The sequence below is a fragment of the Oculina patagonica genome, chromosome 13 (assembly GCF_052425735.1).
Source record: "Oculina patagonica isolate OP01 chromosome 13, crgOcupat, whole genome shotgun sequence".
Taxonomy (NCBI): Eukaryota; Metazoa; Cnidaria; class Anthozoa; order Scleractinia; family Oculinidae; genus Oculina; species Oculina patagonica.
This window is the reverse complement of record NC_135770.1, coordinates 5,647,190-5,663,578: the sequence shown is the minus strand read 5'-3', so window position 1 is coordinate 5,663,578 and position 16,389 is coordinate 5,647,190. Positions and strand designations below refer to the sequence as shown.

General features: G+C 37.0%; 3 protein-coding genes across 3 annotated transcripts; 1 reads left to right on the top strand and 2 right to left on the bottom strand.

The window, feature by feature from the left end:
- Positions 1-536: 536 nt before the first annotated feature.
- Positions 537-5,184, top strand: LOC144636851 (tumor necrosis factor-like). Its single transcript, XM_078496062.1, has 5 exons — positions 537-665; positions 2,007-2,069; positions 2,153-2,206; positions 4,089-4,158; positions 4,680-5,184. Exons 1-5 carry the CDS (start codon positions 591-593, stop codon positions 5,018-5,020), a joined length of 603 nt encoding a protein of 200 aa, XP_078352188.1. The 5' UTR covers positions 537-590; the 3' UTR covers positions 5,021-5,184.
- Positions 5,185-7,657: 2,473 nt separating this feature from the next.
- LOC144636834 (short-chain dehydrogenase/reductase family 9C member 7-like) lies at positions 7,658-12,503 on the bottom strand. The gene is made up of 3 exons (XM_078496043.1): positions 12,027-12,503; positions 9,247-9,669; positions 7,658-8,411 (listed from the first exon to the last, which is right to left on the bottom strand). Exons 1-3 carry the CDS (start codon positions 12,382-12,384, stop codon positions 8,191-8,193), a joined length of 1,002 nt encoding a protein of 333 aa, XP_078352169.1. The 5' UTR covers positions 12,385-12,503; the 3' UTR covers positions 7,658-8,190.
- Positions 12,504-14,727: 2,224 nt separating this feature from the next.
- Positions 14,728-15,837, bottom strand: LOC144636890 (trace amine-associated receptor 1-like). Its single transcript, XM_078496093.1, has one exon. It carries the CDS (start codon positions 15,835-15,837, stop codon positions 14,728-14,730), a length of 1,110 nt encoding a protein of 369 aa, XP_078352219.1.
- Between the last annotated feature and the right edge of the window lie 552 nt (positions 15,838-16,389).

The window sequence follows — 16,389 nt, the reverse complement described above, 5'->3', positions numbered from 1 at the left end:
TGCACCAGCCCTCCCCACCCTCTAATTAATGACCGGCCCCTGACCTCGCGAAGCATGACTAATTTCAAGACTTGAATATATTCATCTGACTAAAAACATAGCAATAATTAACTGATAAAAATAACACGACCTATCGCCTGTAACAATAATACAGAAATTAAATTACAGACTGGCGTTATTTTGTATCTTGCTATATGCCAGGACGACAGACAACGGAAAAATAAACCTTAGCTTTAGTTTAAAATAAACCTTTAATTCGTAGTTAATCTTAATTATACACTTCCAAGAAGTTTTTATTTTTCTATTTTTGTATTTTTATTTCGTGGCGCACCTGAAAACTAGCTTTTTAGCTAAGTGTTGCTGACCACGTTAAATAAAGATTGTATTGTATTGTATTGCAGTTAATATAATAATTATGGCCGCTCGTGTGCGTCACGGCTACAAACAAAAGCTTCGATATTTTGCATTTTAAGAAAAGGTAGTTCTTGTTTTTACTCGCTTTTAATGTAAACAATAAATTGAGCAGTCGTTTCATTTGCGTTTTAGTCCTATCCTGCTTATTTTTGAGCGAAGTCGTATCTGCTGTCGAGATGAAATTCGTTTTGATATTTGCTCTCTTGGCTTATGCCAAATTTTCCTTGGGAAATTCAACAGGACCTGACCAAGTAAGTTGACGATTTGATTTCAATCAGACCCTTTTTACTAAGAGTTAGAGAGTTGTGGCAGTCAATTGACTCTAATCCTTAAATGCGTAAAATACGTTGCGAATTTTTTATAATTGGAAAAGACAGCACCGTTCGAAAAACAGGCAAAGGTTAAAAAAATCTAAGCGCATGAATTTGTCCGACATCGCTAAGCTGTTACTTATTTTCTCTGCCCTTGACTCTTTAAATTCTCAAAAAGATTTATTTATTTACAAAGCGAGGAAAATATTTCGCACAACTTTGTCTCCGAGACACCAAAACTGTTTCTGTAAATGTTTCCCGGTTTACGCAGCATATAAACAAAACATTTGTTCTGTGTTCTGCTCGTTTTCTCACCCAAGAAACATCACAATGTGTCCGCAGCAATGTGTCCTCGTTTTTTACGGCCTTTATTTTGAGGTTGTTTCTCAGTGTTTGCTTACGCGCAATAGTTTTGGAAGTAAATTCAGACGCGGACAGAGTGACTGCTTGAGTTACAATTTTTGCAGAGGCACTTGCCTTATCCTTACTAATTTTCGCGATTTCCAAATAATCGCGAAATTTAATACGCGCAAAAAAAAAAAACATTGCGCAAAATTTAAACACGCGAAAATTTATACCATTATTCGAAAAAAATGCTCAAGAAACCAGTTAAGATTTATTTAGTGTAGCATGGCTATTTGGCAACAGGCAAAGGTTAAATTTTTTTTGAAAATTTTTAGAAACTGCAACTATCTATCCTTGAAAATATCTTTCCGTCTTGTTTTCGACTACCACTCTTATGCTTGTAAATCGGCCAAAACCTCTTTAGTACAGTCACCAAAGTTTCCATTAGCAGCCTCCTTGTATTTTCAGTAGTTCCTTAGTCATCTGCTACAGAAACCACTGACAAAATCGAGAAATTTGATACACCTTTGCTACAAGTTTTCATGCATGCAATCGCGAAAATTAATACCTTATTGTTACTTTTTTTCGCGGGACTTAATTTTCGCGATTTTCGCGATCTTTAAAAAATCGCGAAATTAAAGGCCCGCGAAAATTTATTTCAAACGTTTTCTATTGTATTTTTTATGCTAATTAGGGATTTTTGGCCAAATCGCGAAAATTAAGTGCCGCGAAATATGCCCGTTCCATTTTCGCGAAATTAAGTTCCCGCGAAATAAGTAACAATAAGGTAGTCGCGAAATTCGACTCCCGAATTGTCGCGAAATTAAGAACGCGGGAAAATTAGTAAGAATAAGGTAACTGTTTACTACTAGTTATTACTAAACTCAAAACTTTTTACAGACTTGTCTTTTGATTATTTTATTTTGTATTTTACAGAATGTTTGTGCGACTCCATGTAACCCCATCAACATCAGTGTGCACGGAAAAGAGGGTGTAAAGGTAACCGAAAAAGTCCATCGTTAAAAACAGTTATGATAAGCTATTAAACAAAGTCATATTGACTTTAAATATGATATTTTTAGGGTGAGAAAGGCGAAAAAGGAGATTCAGGTACATCTTGCGAATGCATATTACAGGTAAATAACTAAAAACACAGTTCCTTGCTTGTGGGGTTGATTCTTTGGACAAGAGTAAGGTTTAAGAAATCATGACCAATTTCGATCTACCAAATTTACGATGATATTGATTATTTTTATTTTTTTTTATTTTTTTATTTTTGCCACACAAACAAAAAATAGAATTATGAAAAATGTATAAATAATACAAATCAATATACAAGATAATAATGAATATACAAAACTACAATATAATACAGGGCTGTCACTAATTTTTCAAGTAGGTGGGGAAATGAAAAATGTAGCCGGGGGACAAGAGTTTTCTAGTGTTGGCTGTTGATGGGGGGGGGGGGGGGGGAGGAGTAGGGTTTAGGAAACAACAAATTGTTCCCAATATGAATTGGTTTTTATGCAATTTTTACACCACTGTAACCTACTACTTTCTCTTTCTCTACGGCATTGGACAAGACTCTGACATGTTTTTGAAAGTTATCGTTTATTTTGGGATTTGAAACGGCCTGACTTGTGACTAATGGCGTGACAGAAAAGAGAAGTTGAGGAAGACTGGGAATGAGTGAAAGTAACTCGTGACCAAGAGCAAAAAAACATGGCGTCGGGAACGTGTTGGGAACTTCAAAATGGTTTTGTTTTGCTTGCTTTTTTTGAACGAAAACCGCTGCTTTGTGAAATTCGCACAACAAAACTTTCTGCACTTATGTAGAATATGTGGACAAGCCAAATTTTTGTCGGACAAAGTAATAACTGGGACAGACAAGCCCTGTGCGACTTATCAGTGTTTATTGACGTGTAGGCGTAGCTGTTAACGGGCAAGAAGAGGACACATGCATAAATGTTGCAAGTTTGCAGTTAACTGATCGCCGACTTTTTTTGTGTGTGGAAAGTGTTCATAGTTCAACTATGGCAAGTCCACGTCATGTGCAAATTTGTTCACGCATTATTCCCATGATCGATTTGAAAGGGAAATGCTGAAGCCCAAACTGTTTTTCTTCAGTTAAACATAATCTTACCTTGAAGCAGAGCCAGAAGATAAGAAGGAATCCAGTTATCTTTGTTTATTTAAATCACTTTTGCCTTCCGTTTTTTCGATGACATTTTCACGCGGAACCAGAAACTCCGACAACAAGAGAATCCGATTGAACACGTCGTAAAATCATGCACTCTCAAAGGAAGATTGCATTGTTCAACATTTACGCGTTTTCAATCACAGTCTCGCATGAATGGTAAATTGCTCTCTTAAAAGGTGAATAATAATTTGTACTAATAAATTATTGGTTTGCTTTTTAATTCACAATTTTGTCATTTGATATATTTTTCACTTTCCAATGTTTTGGATTTTTATCAAAGTAGCCGGGGCTCAAAGTCGTTGTAGCCGGGGGAAATCCCCGGCCCCCGGCCCTTAGTGACAGCCCTGTAATATAAGATTATTAAAAATAGAAAACAAAATGGCGAGGGAACTTAATAAAAAACCACGGGGCTTGTAAGGTTAGGTTCCCTCACAAGAAAAACTAGATGACTGATTCAGGTAAATAATGACAAGACTTAATCGAAGACAGAGTATTAAGATAAAAAAGACAGATTATTTAGATAAAAGATCAAAAAACATTTTAGTTTGTGATTCTTTTACTTTTTACTTTTTTAATTTTTTACAGGGCCCCTTCGATAACAGTACTTATAGTACTGATGGGTTTATCCTGTTAAAAGATTTGTCTTATTTTTATTATTATTATTATTATAAATTGTTATTATTATTATTATTATTATTATTATCATTATTTGTGTTTTTAGAGATTGATTGTATTTTAAAGATTATTATTATTACTATTATTATTTTCTTTCTCCTTTATACTACATTTCTTTTATACTACATTTTATACTAAAACAGGATTTAAACAAACCATCTGCTCATCTTGAGGGTGCTGATAAAAAGGTTGTGACTTACCAAGCAAACACAGGTATAATGTATTCAATGTATTTATCAATGTATTTATAAAGGTAATTGAACTGAGTGGAGTGCAATTTGGTCTGAAATCATACGCGTGATTTCAAAATCAAACGAGCGTGAATAAATCGCACTGCTGAGAGCCAATCAGATTGCAAGGATCACAGTGATTTCAAAATGGATGTAATAAATGTATTTATTCAATGTATTTATAATAAAGCTAAGAGAATGTAACTCGCATGTAAAGGTCTCTTGTAACTCTAAGCCTTTCCTTTCTTCTAAATTTACATTAAGTAACTTGAAAGCCTAAACTACCACTCATCTAAACTGTGCTAAATAAAATACCCAACTGCCGTTTTCTTAGAGAGTACCTTTATTTAAATTGATACTAAAATGTTTACAGCTTTTCTCAAAAAAGGTAACAAACAACAGCAAAAGGCTATGATTTGCAATCTGCTAGTAAAATGTTTTCCTAATGAGGCAGTGGATGTTGTTGTAGTTATCACTTATTCATTGTATTCAATTTCCTCCCAGAGATAAAAGACTGGTCCGTCAGTGCCCCGTCCAGTCACCTTGCAGGCGGCATGAAATACCACGACGGCAAACTGACTGTGCCCATCTCTGGACGGTATTACATCTACGCACAAATTTACTTCAATAACAATGGAAGAACCATGATTCGTGTGAACAGCAAAGTCATAACCATCATTCAACCACCAATAACACAAGCAGATAAAGGCACTTTGTACACAGGCGGGGTGTTTTACCTTAAGGCTGGTGACGTCATCTCGTTATCTTTGCATACATATCCGGTTTCATCCATTAAGATTTACATGTATAACCGTCATACCTATTTTGGCGCGTTTTTGATTTGAGTTCAGTCACTGTCAGTACTGAATGAAACTGCGCCATTTCCTCATTAACTAAAGGAGAAAAGCTTGGGTTGTTTCACTAATGAGAGACGTTTTGCTGTCAGAAGTCGTCTTAGGCTTAAATATGGGTGTAATTTTCAGTTAAATAATAAAACAAAAGAGGATGGTGCGAGATATCTTTGTGTGTTGTTGAATATTCATAGTCCCCGACGACTCTGGGACGAGGGTCTTCTGAACATGAATGCGAGGCTAATGTGGGAAGGTTTCACTCTCAATACGACGATACCCAAGGAAAATTATGGCAAAATCGGGGGCTACTGAAAAAGTTACCTGCAGGCTAGAGGAATGCCAGTTTCAAACAACTTATGTCGAGCCCAATTTTTTTTCATTTTCAATGTTTTCCTTTTTAGGGTTACTCACAAAAAATCGAAATCTAAGAGAGGAATAGCAAGACGTTAGAAGACCCAAAAACTAAGACCTCAAAACTAGCATTTCGAACACTAAGACCCCGAAAACTAAGACCTGGAAAACTAAGACCTCAAAAACTAATTATAAGATCTGGAAAAATAAGACCTGGAAAATTAAGACCTGGAAAAATAAGATCTAGAAAACTAGGATCTCGACAACTAACACACCGGACATTAAGATCCCAAAAACTTAGACCTCGAAGACCTCGAAAACTAAGACATCGAAGCAGCCTTCACACGACAAACTAATGGCCAACTCGTGTTGGCAAACTCAAGTTGATGTGTGTGAACGACGCATGTTATTACAGCAGCAAACAAGTTGGCCAACTGTTTGCGACAAATAGAACTTGTCTCTATTCTCATTAACGAGATTAACAGTTTGCCAACTTGTTTGCCAACTGTTGTTGTGTCATTCACACACACCAACTTGAGTTTGCCAACATGAGTTTGCCAACTTTAGTTTGTCGTGTGAAGGCCGCTTTAGACCTGGAAAACTAAGACTTCGAAAACTAAGATCTCGAAAACTAGGATCTCGTAAAACTAAGACCCCGAAAACTAAGACCTTGAAATCCGTGAGGCCTCGAATGCTAAGTCCTGGAAAACTAAGATCTCGAATACTAAGATCCTGAATACTAACCCTTAACATGCTAAGCCCGGATTTTTCCGGGATTTGGAGGAATAGCCATTCTGCCACTTATGACGTCACCACTTTACACGTCAGCAGATTTTTGTGATTTGCATCTGATAGAGCTTGAATAGATCTTTCCATAGGACTGTCCATCTTCAATATTGACTGCATTCCGACAGAGCTAATCGAAAAAAACGTGATCAGTTTTTGGTGTAAAATTGGTGCTAAAACAGGCCAAAATACCCGTACTTGATCATGATCTCCTTTCCAGGGTTTTCCATTGATTCAGGTCAAAACTTTTCAGGCCAGTAGAAGGAAAATCGGAACGGTTCAGCAAAAAAAAAAAAGTCCAAATTTTGGCTTATGCGCACGCGCCAAAGTAAAATATTGTACATTTTTACATGGTAATTACATCAAAATCTTCCTGCATTGTCAGAAAGTGCATTTTAGCAAATTTAGAGAAAATTTGGACCGCAGAGCCAAGAAAATCGATTAACGGTTAAAAAAAACGCGTTTTTGGGAATAATTTCAGCATATTAAGGGCTAAGATCCCAAACACTAAGACCCCGGAAAACTACTGAAGACCTCGAAAACTAAGACCTGGAAAACAATGACCTTGAAAACTAAAATCTCATTATCTAAGACCGAGAAAACTAAAACCTGAAAACTAAGCCTTGAGAAAACTGAACTAAAACCTCGAAATCTAAGACCTCAGATATAAAGACCTAGAAAACTAAGATCTGGAAAACTAAGACTGGAAAAACCGGCTATTAAAGCCCCTGAAAACTAAGACTAGACAGGGGCGTTCCTAGCCTTTTTTTGTTTGTAAGCCCTGGCGTGGCATAATTTAGAATAATGGCAAAGTACTCTGAGATGCAATCTGGTGCAATCTGGATGCTTAAATTTGGCAAATGCCAGGATTCCATATTGAACAAGAAATATTAATATTAAACAAAATGCCGCTGTGGTCAAAGAAGTAACGAGAACGTAATAAAACTGAACCCAGTTCGGTTTTGGGTCTCGAGAGCGAGTTGTGATCCAGTAATGCTCTTGTAAATACGCCTTTCAACAAGTCTACCCTAAGTCGTGAATCGTTCTAATACAACTTAAAAAAATTATTATACCGTCCGAACGACTTGTAAGCCCGTGCTTATTTGCTTAAAGGCAGGTACGCGCCTGCTAGAAAAATAAGACCTGGAGATCTCTTGTTGAAAAAACAACTTCGCTATCCACTGGATAGTAATTAGGCATAAATAGATTGTGCTCGGCAATGTTTGAGCAACTTTTAGCGTTTTGAGCAACCTTTTGTAGTACCAGCAACCTAGGGCAACTTTTGCCTTCCTTGGCAACTTTTGAGCAACAAATTGATATAAAACCGATCCAAACCCTAAAAGGTCGTTTCATTTCGAAGGATCTTTATCTTTTTTTTATTGTTTATTTTTATTATTTTTTTTTATCTATTATTGATGTTATGTTGAGTTTAAAGAGTATATTGATTACAACAAAGTATTTATATTTCTCATATAACAATGACTTTTTGGCCTCTTTGATTGTAAGAATATTTAATAAAACAAACAAACACGTTTTGAGTGTTAATCTAAAACAAAACGACTCTAGAGAGCAAACAACTTTTCTAAATTTTGGTGGCAACGTTTTGATATTTGAGCAACTTTAGAGCAACTATTGGGTAGATTGTTAAGCAACTTTCACTGAATTTACTAGCACAATCTATTCATGCCTAATAGTAATGAGATATATAAAAGTAAAACAATCCAAATACACTCAGCAAGAGTCTGTGGGTAATGCCAAGAGCAGAGAATCAAAACGTTGATTTATATATGACGTTCAGTCGCACTATACGGATTATTAAGGAATTTACTCAGTAAGGGCGCGTTCGTTTGAGATCTATCCGGAATAAAAATAATTAAAATAATGCGAGTTAGCGTTCGTTTGGCTGCTCTTCCTATTCCGGAATAGAAAGATTTCCATTCCGGAATACATTATTATTCCAGAATATTCCCAAACGAACGCGCACTTAGCTTAGTTCCCTTTTTCCGTTCAACAAGGGAAAAATGATGTTATCGATCAGAAATTCCTTTTGGTTTTGGAAAAGAGAAAAACATCAAATCTTGTATTTCAGATGGTAGAAATGAGAGTATCCTCCAGATGATATGGTCCCGTCCCACTCCATATCGCAGCTTGGGTCGGGTGGATGTTACTGCGTGAACCATAGCATCAACCACCTTGTAAATATGCGGGGACTTCAACAATTGAAATTCGGTAGCAGTAGATTCTTTTGCTGGAATGGTTAAAGCAAGGATAATATTAAAAATGTTTACTGTTTTCCGGGATCTTTTTCGAGGTTAAGAATATTTAAAAATCGACTTTTCGATCAGTTTCACTGATCTTCTTCAGGCTGTTGTTAAAAATAACAATATGGCGGATTGTTTGTCATTTTTAACAACAGCCTGAAGAAGATCAGTGAAACTGATCGAAACGTCGATTTTTAAATATTCTTAACCTCGAAAAAGATCCCGGAAAACAGAAAACATTTTTCATTTCTTAAGATAAGAGGTGAAAGAGGTGGGAGTTCTCAAGAATGTTTTACACAGGGAGGCTCCACCCCACGGTCCAAACCTTACCCTGTCACATACCATGTTTGACAGAAAGGGTAGCTTTTGGAATACGTACCTTCAATAGAAACTGGTACCCCTTCCACATACCTACAGTCGGGATACTGCTTCACCGCGGTCAAACGTTTCAGGCAGCTTTTCTTTCTATTTCGGAGAGTTTCGTTCATTATGAAGTGTTAGTATAAGCAAGGATAGATAAAATAGCACCTGAGTGTAAACATATGCCCATTTCCAAAGATAAACGAGTGTTTTTACTTTTTAAATGTTCCGCATTCGAACCAAAGTGCTTTGACAAAATGGCGCCGACAAGTCCGCATACCGCATTTTCAAATACGTAGCCTTCTTGTATAGTCAAACAGGGAGTAACACCCCCCCTCCCCCCATCCTGAGGGCTGTGACATATTCCTCCGCCATGAGCCTCTGTGTGCATGTAATGTAAGAAAGATTGATTTATCATCATTCCCTATAATTTTTATAAAATAATACTGTACGTCTTCATACCTTTCTCATAAAACTCTTTTCCATAACATTCTTTGGTGTCAGCATCTAGATTTTCCCACAATGCTTCTAGGTACCTGATATTCTTTCCAGGATCCAGGATCTTTGTTTTAAACATCCCTGGCTCGATAATGTGAACAGTAACTCCAAAATGTCGCATTTCATTACGCAGGCAATCTGAAAATGCTTGTACCCCAAATTTGGCGATGGAATAGGCTGAAGCACCTGGGACGGCGACTCGCCCCCAGGAACTTGCGACATTGACAACACGTCCCTTGGGTCTTTTAAGTAATGGCAGGAATGCTTTGGTGACTGATACCATCCCCCAGAGGTTAATGTCAACAGTTCTCTTCATTCCTTCCACAGTTTCCCATTCAATCAGTCCTGGGAATCCAACTCCTGCATTATTTACTAGTGCCCACAGACCTGAAATAATCATGAATAAGCCTATGGTTTAATTTTTTAACAACTCATTAACCCAGCCCGAGGGTTACAGTATGATGGACGAAGCTGGTTAATAAGGAGGTTATTACATGTTGAATTAGAAAGATCTGCAACCCTAGACAAAAAGAGAAGAGAAAGTTGTTAAATCCCCATTGGGGACTAGCTGTACTGCTATAAGATCCACCTGCTCCTCACTTTACAATTGTGTGTGTGTGTGAGGTCGCGATTAGCTCAACATTGCTCAGGGGAGGGGAGGGGAGGGGAGGGGAGGGGAAAAACAAAAGTGCAAAAATTCCAAACATTTTTGTCTGAGGTTGTAGAAACTTTGCCTGGTCCAGTAAAATAAGGCAAGTCCAGGAATTAGACATTCTGATTGGCTTAAATTTTTTAGGTTTTGGCACTCTCATCTATGTAAGTTGTGTAATAAATAAGGATATTTCATTTAATCAGTTTTCACATGGTATACACAAATAAAAGTTTTGATAAACACACATTTGTTTCTCTATCACAGTGACATTCTCTTCACTTATCCTACCCAATGAGGAAAAATTGTGTGACAAGCCCTGAATTCTTTCCAGTGTAAATTTGATGGCAGTAATCACCGCATCCTGATTACTCCATACTCAATTTGCTCCATGAGTATGCAGCCACGACTGGACTAGTGGGGTATTGTTTATTGTTTGTGTTGTTTATAAATCTGTTGTTTCTTGAGTCAATAAACTGCTGACCCCAGCTGACCATAACAGCCAGCTGGAAAACATGGACTGGACACTCTATCTGGACTTTAACGTGATAATATTGTTAGTTGCGTGATACCGCTTACGGGACTTTAGACTTTAATTTAGGACTTAAAACTTTTTTAAATGTCACAATATCTCCAACAGTCTTACAAAAACCTGAAAGATCTTCACGCTTCGAAAATATGACGGCTCAGTTTGTTCACACAAACTCAGCAGGAATTAGATCAGCACGTTTTCGTGATAGGAAATAGGGTAGATAGTGTCAGATTGCTTTGCTCGTAGCAGAAATGGCTGCGGAGTGTCAGTTGTGAAACACGCACTTTTTTTGCGAAATGCAGCTAAACTTAATTTTACTTTAGCGTTTCAGTTTTTCGTATCAAGACGTATAAGCTAAACAATGTCTATTAAACACTATTATGAAAAAGACTTTGAAGTAAAATAAACGGCAATACATTCTCTTTCAGTGTAAAGCTGATTGCAGTGAACATATAAATTACCAAAAGCTTCTGTCTTAGAGTGTAATTGAATGGGACTACGTTCCTTACATTCCCTAGATAGCGCACACGTGCATGATGTAACATGATAACAGCATTACAACGTGTTGATCTCAAAATTGTATCACAGCATTCACACAATAGTAGTCGAACGTCATGGCTTTACCTAAAAATTACAGGGCATTGTTGATTGTTTTGTCTTTTTTCAAAGCATGGAACCTTTCAGGATTTTGCAAGAAATTGGAGATTTTGTGACATTTTGGAATAAAAAAGTTTGCTATTAAATTATTAGTTAAATATTAACTTTGTTTAACAATTGAATAAAAATAGTTTATAGTCCAGTCCAAAGTCCAGCTCATGTTTTCCAGCTGGCCAACCATAACAGTTTACCTATATTTTGTGCTCAATTGAGCAGCTGCTATTGTCTTTAAGGCTAGTATTTGGAAGGCCCTGGCAATGCAAACTCAGAGGTATTTTCCCAAATTGTAAGTTTAATGCAACATGCAAAAATCAAGTCTGCATTCGGAGGCAGAGTGTCATGACTACCCTGTAATTTATCTATTGACCCACCCGCTTCACTGGGCAATTTCATTTAATATGTGCACCCCCTCTGTTGAGGAACAGTGAAATTCTTTAAAGGCAAGGGTAAAAAATCGTAAATTCCCAAGGGGTAAGATAAGAAATACAGGATATCTTTTGGGGGTGGGTAAAAAGTTACGGAATTGTCTTGAAGTTAAACCCAGATATCTTGTGTAATTATTATGGCTCAAACACACATTTTTAAGTGAATTCTTTTCTAGACGGCTTAGCACATTTTCAAAGGATTTTATTAGGGGTTAAGTCATTTTCAGTGGAATTCAACTGATTTCTTTAGGGGTAAGAATGAAAGACATGTCCACAAAGGGGGGTGGGGGGGGGGGGGTCGGGGGTGCGGATTTTAAATGTAACAGCCCATTATTCACCCTCCACCTATTCACCTTCAGTTTCAATTTTCAAGACTATTCAACGTTCATTTCAGGTATTTTTGTTTAACGAAAATAACATTTATGCAATTTTGAACCGGACATCAGCTTAAAATGCTAAAGAAATCGATTCACAGCAATACCTTGGGAAGGAAGGTTTGACTTTACAAGTTCCAAAGCCTTCTGCACATCACTGGACTCGGTAACATCCATTTTTAACGTCCTCAGTTCTTGGGAACATTCATTTTTCAGCTTCGCTTCTCCTTCAGATGTGAGACAAGCGGCAAACACTCGCAAACCCTGAGCATCTAACTTCTTCGCCAGCTCGTAACCGAAACCACTGTCACATCCCGTGATAAGCACGGCTTTCTTCTCCAGATCCGACACACGAACATCACACAAGAAATTACAGGTAATGTACAATGTTAGTACAAGAACAATTAGCAACAAGACGCCTCGAAAGGAAAATAGAAAGCTAAGAAAGTCACTAAATGCAAACATGGCGGACTTAAATTACACGTAAACACCTCGGATTTGCATGATTATTTAGTCACGCAATCAATCACCCTGTATCTCTTGCCCCTGTGGGGTGGAGTACTAAAAAATCTTTTATACGGGACTTGAATAGCCCTAAAAACTCAGAGTTCCTCAGATGAATCGACGGTTTGATGGGTCTGTTCGAGATAATTTTTGAATTACTAAATTTCACGTTTTCCTACTTTTCTCTAAATATATGCTAATTTTTCTTTGACAATAAGATTACCCCCCCCCCCGAAGAGGCTAAGAAGTTTTATGCTATTTTACAGCAAAAGAAGAATTTAAATAACACATTAAGGGAAAAATTAATTTGTTAAATAACAAGGATTTCTTTAACTGAGAAATATCATGAAGGTATCGATGACTTCATGTTTGCAGACGAGTTTTGTAATGTTTTAATGCAGAACGAGATTAAAGTTGAAACGTCTTCAGTTGTTCCTCAAAAATCTTCAGTCTGGAAATGGCTCAAAATGCAACAAGTTGCTCGAAAGGAAAAGAGTTGCTCGAAGGGGAAAAAGTTGCTCGAAATATGAAAATTTGCCAAAATTGTACAAGCTCAGTTTAGCGAAATTAGTATATAAGGTCTACAACGATTTAACACCGCCAGATATGCGCCATATCATTGTAAAAGCGGAAAACAAGCATGGACTAAGGAACGGTTACAAGGTAGTGGTAGTGGCCCACAAGCTTTTAGCTTTAAACTTTTTACCGTGGTAAAATAAAGTTGTTATTATTATTATTATTATTATTACTTATTATTATTATTATTATTGTAACGCTATCAGTCAGAGGCGAGAGGCTGTCGCAAGTTGCGAGAGTCAGAATTACATACCTTATTACAAGAAATTTTCGCGACACGTTAATTTCGCGATTTTGAGGTGCGCATATTTCGCGACACTTAAATTTCGCGATTTTGCGAAAATTTTGTATTTTGAATCACTTTAATTTCGCGTCTTTGAGTAAGACACAATTTACATTTCCTTCGCAATATTATTTTACATGCCCTTGAATTAAATAAAAAAATTAACAAAAAAGCAAGGGTGGGACTAAATCTCGGCAATAGCTACTACAAGAAGGTTATGATTGTACGTGCATGAGTTATTGTTCTTGAGTCACTTGACGACAACATCCATTTAGATTGATAATTCCTTCCTTCAGTGGCACTAAACTTATTTTTCTTTATAATTAATTAAAAGTGGAAGGTTTTCATATAGGACGGGAACGCAAATTATAGAGACGGTCTTATTTCTTTCTATGTTATATAAAACAAATGTCCAGTGAGCATATACGCTAGTGGAGCTTTGCCTGGTGTTTCACGCCCGTGGTTGTTTTCGGAAGCGTAAAAACAAGAGGCGAAAAATTAGGCGGTGTTAACCTTCTTCCGCCTGAGTGAAAATCTACCCACGCGCCGCTGGTTATTGTGAAACATTTAGCCGCGAGTTAGAGTATAAACAAAATATTGTTGTGTCAGTTCAACCATTTGCGGTACGACCTCTCAAATTTAAAACGACACACATCTTATTTTTAAAACGCATTAGGAGGTGCTTGGTTTGAAGACAAAACATGGGGTGCCTGGCCTTTTATTCCCTTTACCTGTACATAACCGCCGTAAGCTCAACAGACTCTTTTGTTTTTATCCGGCCTTTATATAAGCTTTTTTCACTGATTAGAACATTGATTATGAGCCCAAAAGAAGAGAACGTGCTCAGAATGGAGGCAATGGTAAAGAAATTATCCACCATTTGTCGTGAAAATGACAATCAGCACATGAACCGTATTACACAAAGTTTTTTCAGGTGGCAAATCCGGAACCGACTGCACCTGATCTGTGACGTGGAAATTGAATGGGTTTCAGGAATTTGACTGGATTTCAAGTGAGACAAATACCACTTTGCTTTAGTTTGAAAAGTGGAAAACTCAATAGGAAAATTTTCGGGTTGAACGAAATGGTTTAAAAAAAGTATTAAACAGCCTTAGTCCAGCTAGAATATAGGTATTCTTTAAAAAGGGTGTAAGAAATACACATAAAACAACGAGTTTATAGCTTCCGTCAAGATTTGAATCTAAAAACTGATGCATGCGATTTGCAAGAACAAGTGACAAGCTTTATCTCTCCCAATAAAAAACTGAAAAACACCTGCAACAGACTTTAGTCCATCACTTCGGATCATAAAAGAAATTTATTTTCATATTATTTACATATATTTACATGTACTATTAGATACAGCATAAACTCTAAGGACTCAAAATACGACAGTATATTTATACGCGATTTTTGTTAAAGTTCCGCCGGGTTCTTTTATGACTTCAATTTGTTGTTGAAATGACTGAACGAGAAAGCGAGTGCGATATAACTGCAGCCTCATTGCAGCGAATCTGAATAAGTTCACATACATTTTCCCGATAACTACGGCCCTCGATTTCTACAACAGTTTGAGTTGGAGCAGTTTCAGTAATGTTCTCAGCACGTAATTCTGGGTCCATATTACAACAAAAAACTTTAACACTATTTATAAGCACTTTAAGTTTGTCTGCAAAACATTTAACTCTGATAAGGGCGATATAAGGATTTACCGTACTGGAAACCGAAAGCATAAAGATAATCACAAACACAAGCCATCGTTTTGCTTGGTTTCTAAGTCCTAACCTCACCCTACCGTTAATGACTGCAGGTAAATAAGCAGCCATAGATATCGACAGCAATATCAAGATTGTATACACGGCTTTTTTGCGTGCCCTCGTATTTGGCGAGTTCTGTCTGTTCTGGCCAACTGCGTCTTCGGCTAGAACCGCTCGGTTTTTGAGTTTTTTTAACGACAAACCCCCGAACAACAAGATCATAAAAACGAAAATAGGAACAATGTACTTGGGTATCTTCTGTCCGCTTTCCCTTGCGTAAAGCTCTCTGTACTCTAAAACTGAAACATGTCCGATATCAAGGCCGTACAGTGGAATATAGGCAGCCAAGACGATTGCAAAGACGACCAACCACTTGACAAAAATGGCAGCAATTACTTTCGTCAGCGATTTTTTCGCTTTATAGAAGACAGGCCAGCATATGGCCAAATATCTGTCAATCATTTGTAAAGCAATGGCGGAGAGCGAAAGCAGCGCGAAACATGAATGCAGAAACGACACAGTCCAGGCAATTTTTTTACCGCGAAAACTACCAGTGTCGAGAACCACATAGCAAATGGACAGAGGAATGTTGATGACACTGTTAAGGAGATCGACCATTGAAAGATTGGCGATCAGAGCGTGATGAACCGTTCGAAGCGTTCTGTTACGAATAAACAAGAAAAACAACAAACCATTGCCAACAACTGCTGCCTGTAGAAGAATGATAAAGAGAGTGAACTGCACTGCAATCATGTCACCGCTAATACTGTTATCATCCACTGATGAGTTAGAAGCCATGTTTTTCACTGTCAATTCACTTCTTTCTTTTCCGCACCCAAATCCGCAAAGAAACTATGATGATTTGTCCGTTTTAAATAAATGTTTAACATGCATTCAGCGCTATTGCCGGATAATGTTCAGCAGGTGTAGCTAATGAGCTTATTTCCGCCAAAAGAAAAACACTTAAGAGGTTTCAAAAATAAACTGCAAATATCTAAAGTCAGCTTTTAAGTACCGTTTTATTTTTTAAATTCTCTTACTTTTTGAATTTCGTTTTGTCAAATACACGTGTAACACTGACCAGAGACGAAAGCTACCCAAAATGCAGGTAAAAATATAAATGTAAATCTAATTTGTGTTGTTTACATTTTGTACGGCTATTGAAAATAGAGAGCTATAGAGAATACCTTAGAAGAGAAGAATAGTAAGACAGTAATCACACAATAAAAATTTGCTATGATCTTAATATTCCAAGAAATTTAATAAAATTTAAGTCTAGTTTGTTATCCATTTTTTTTGTTTATCTTAATCAATACATCAATTATAGATATTTTCAAACATCAATTACAG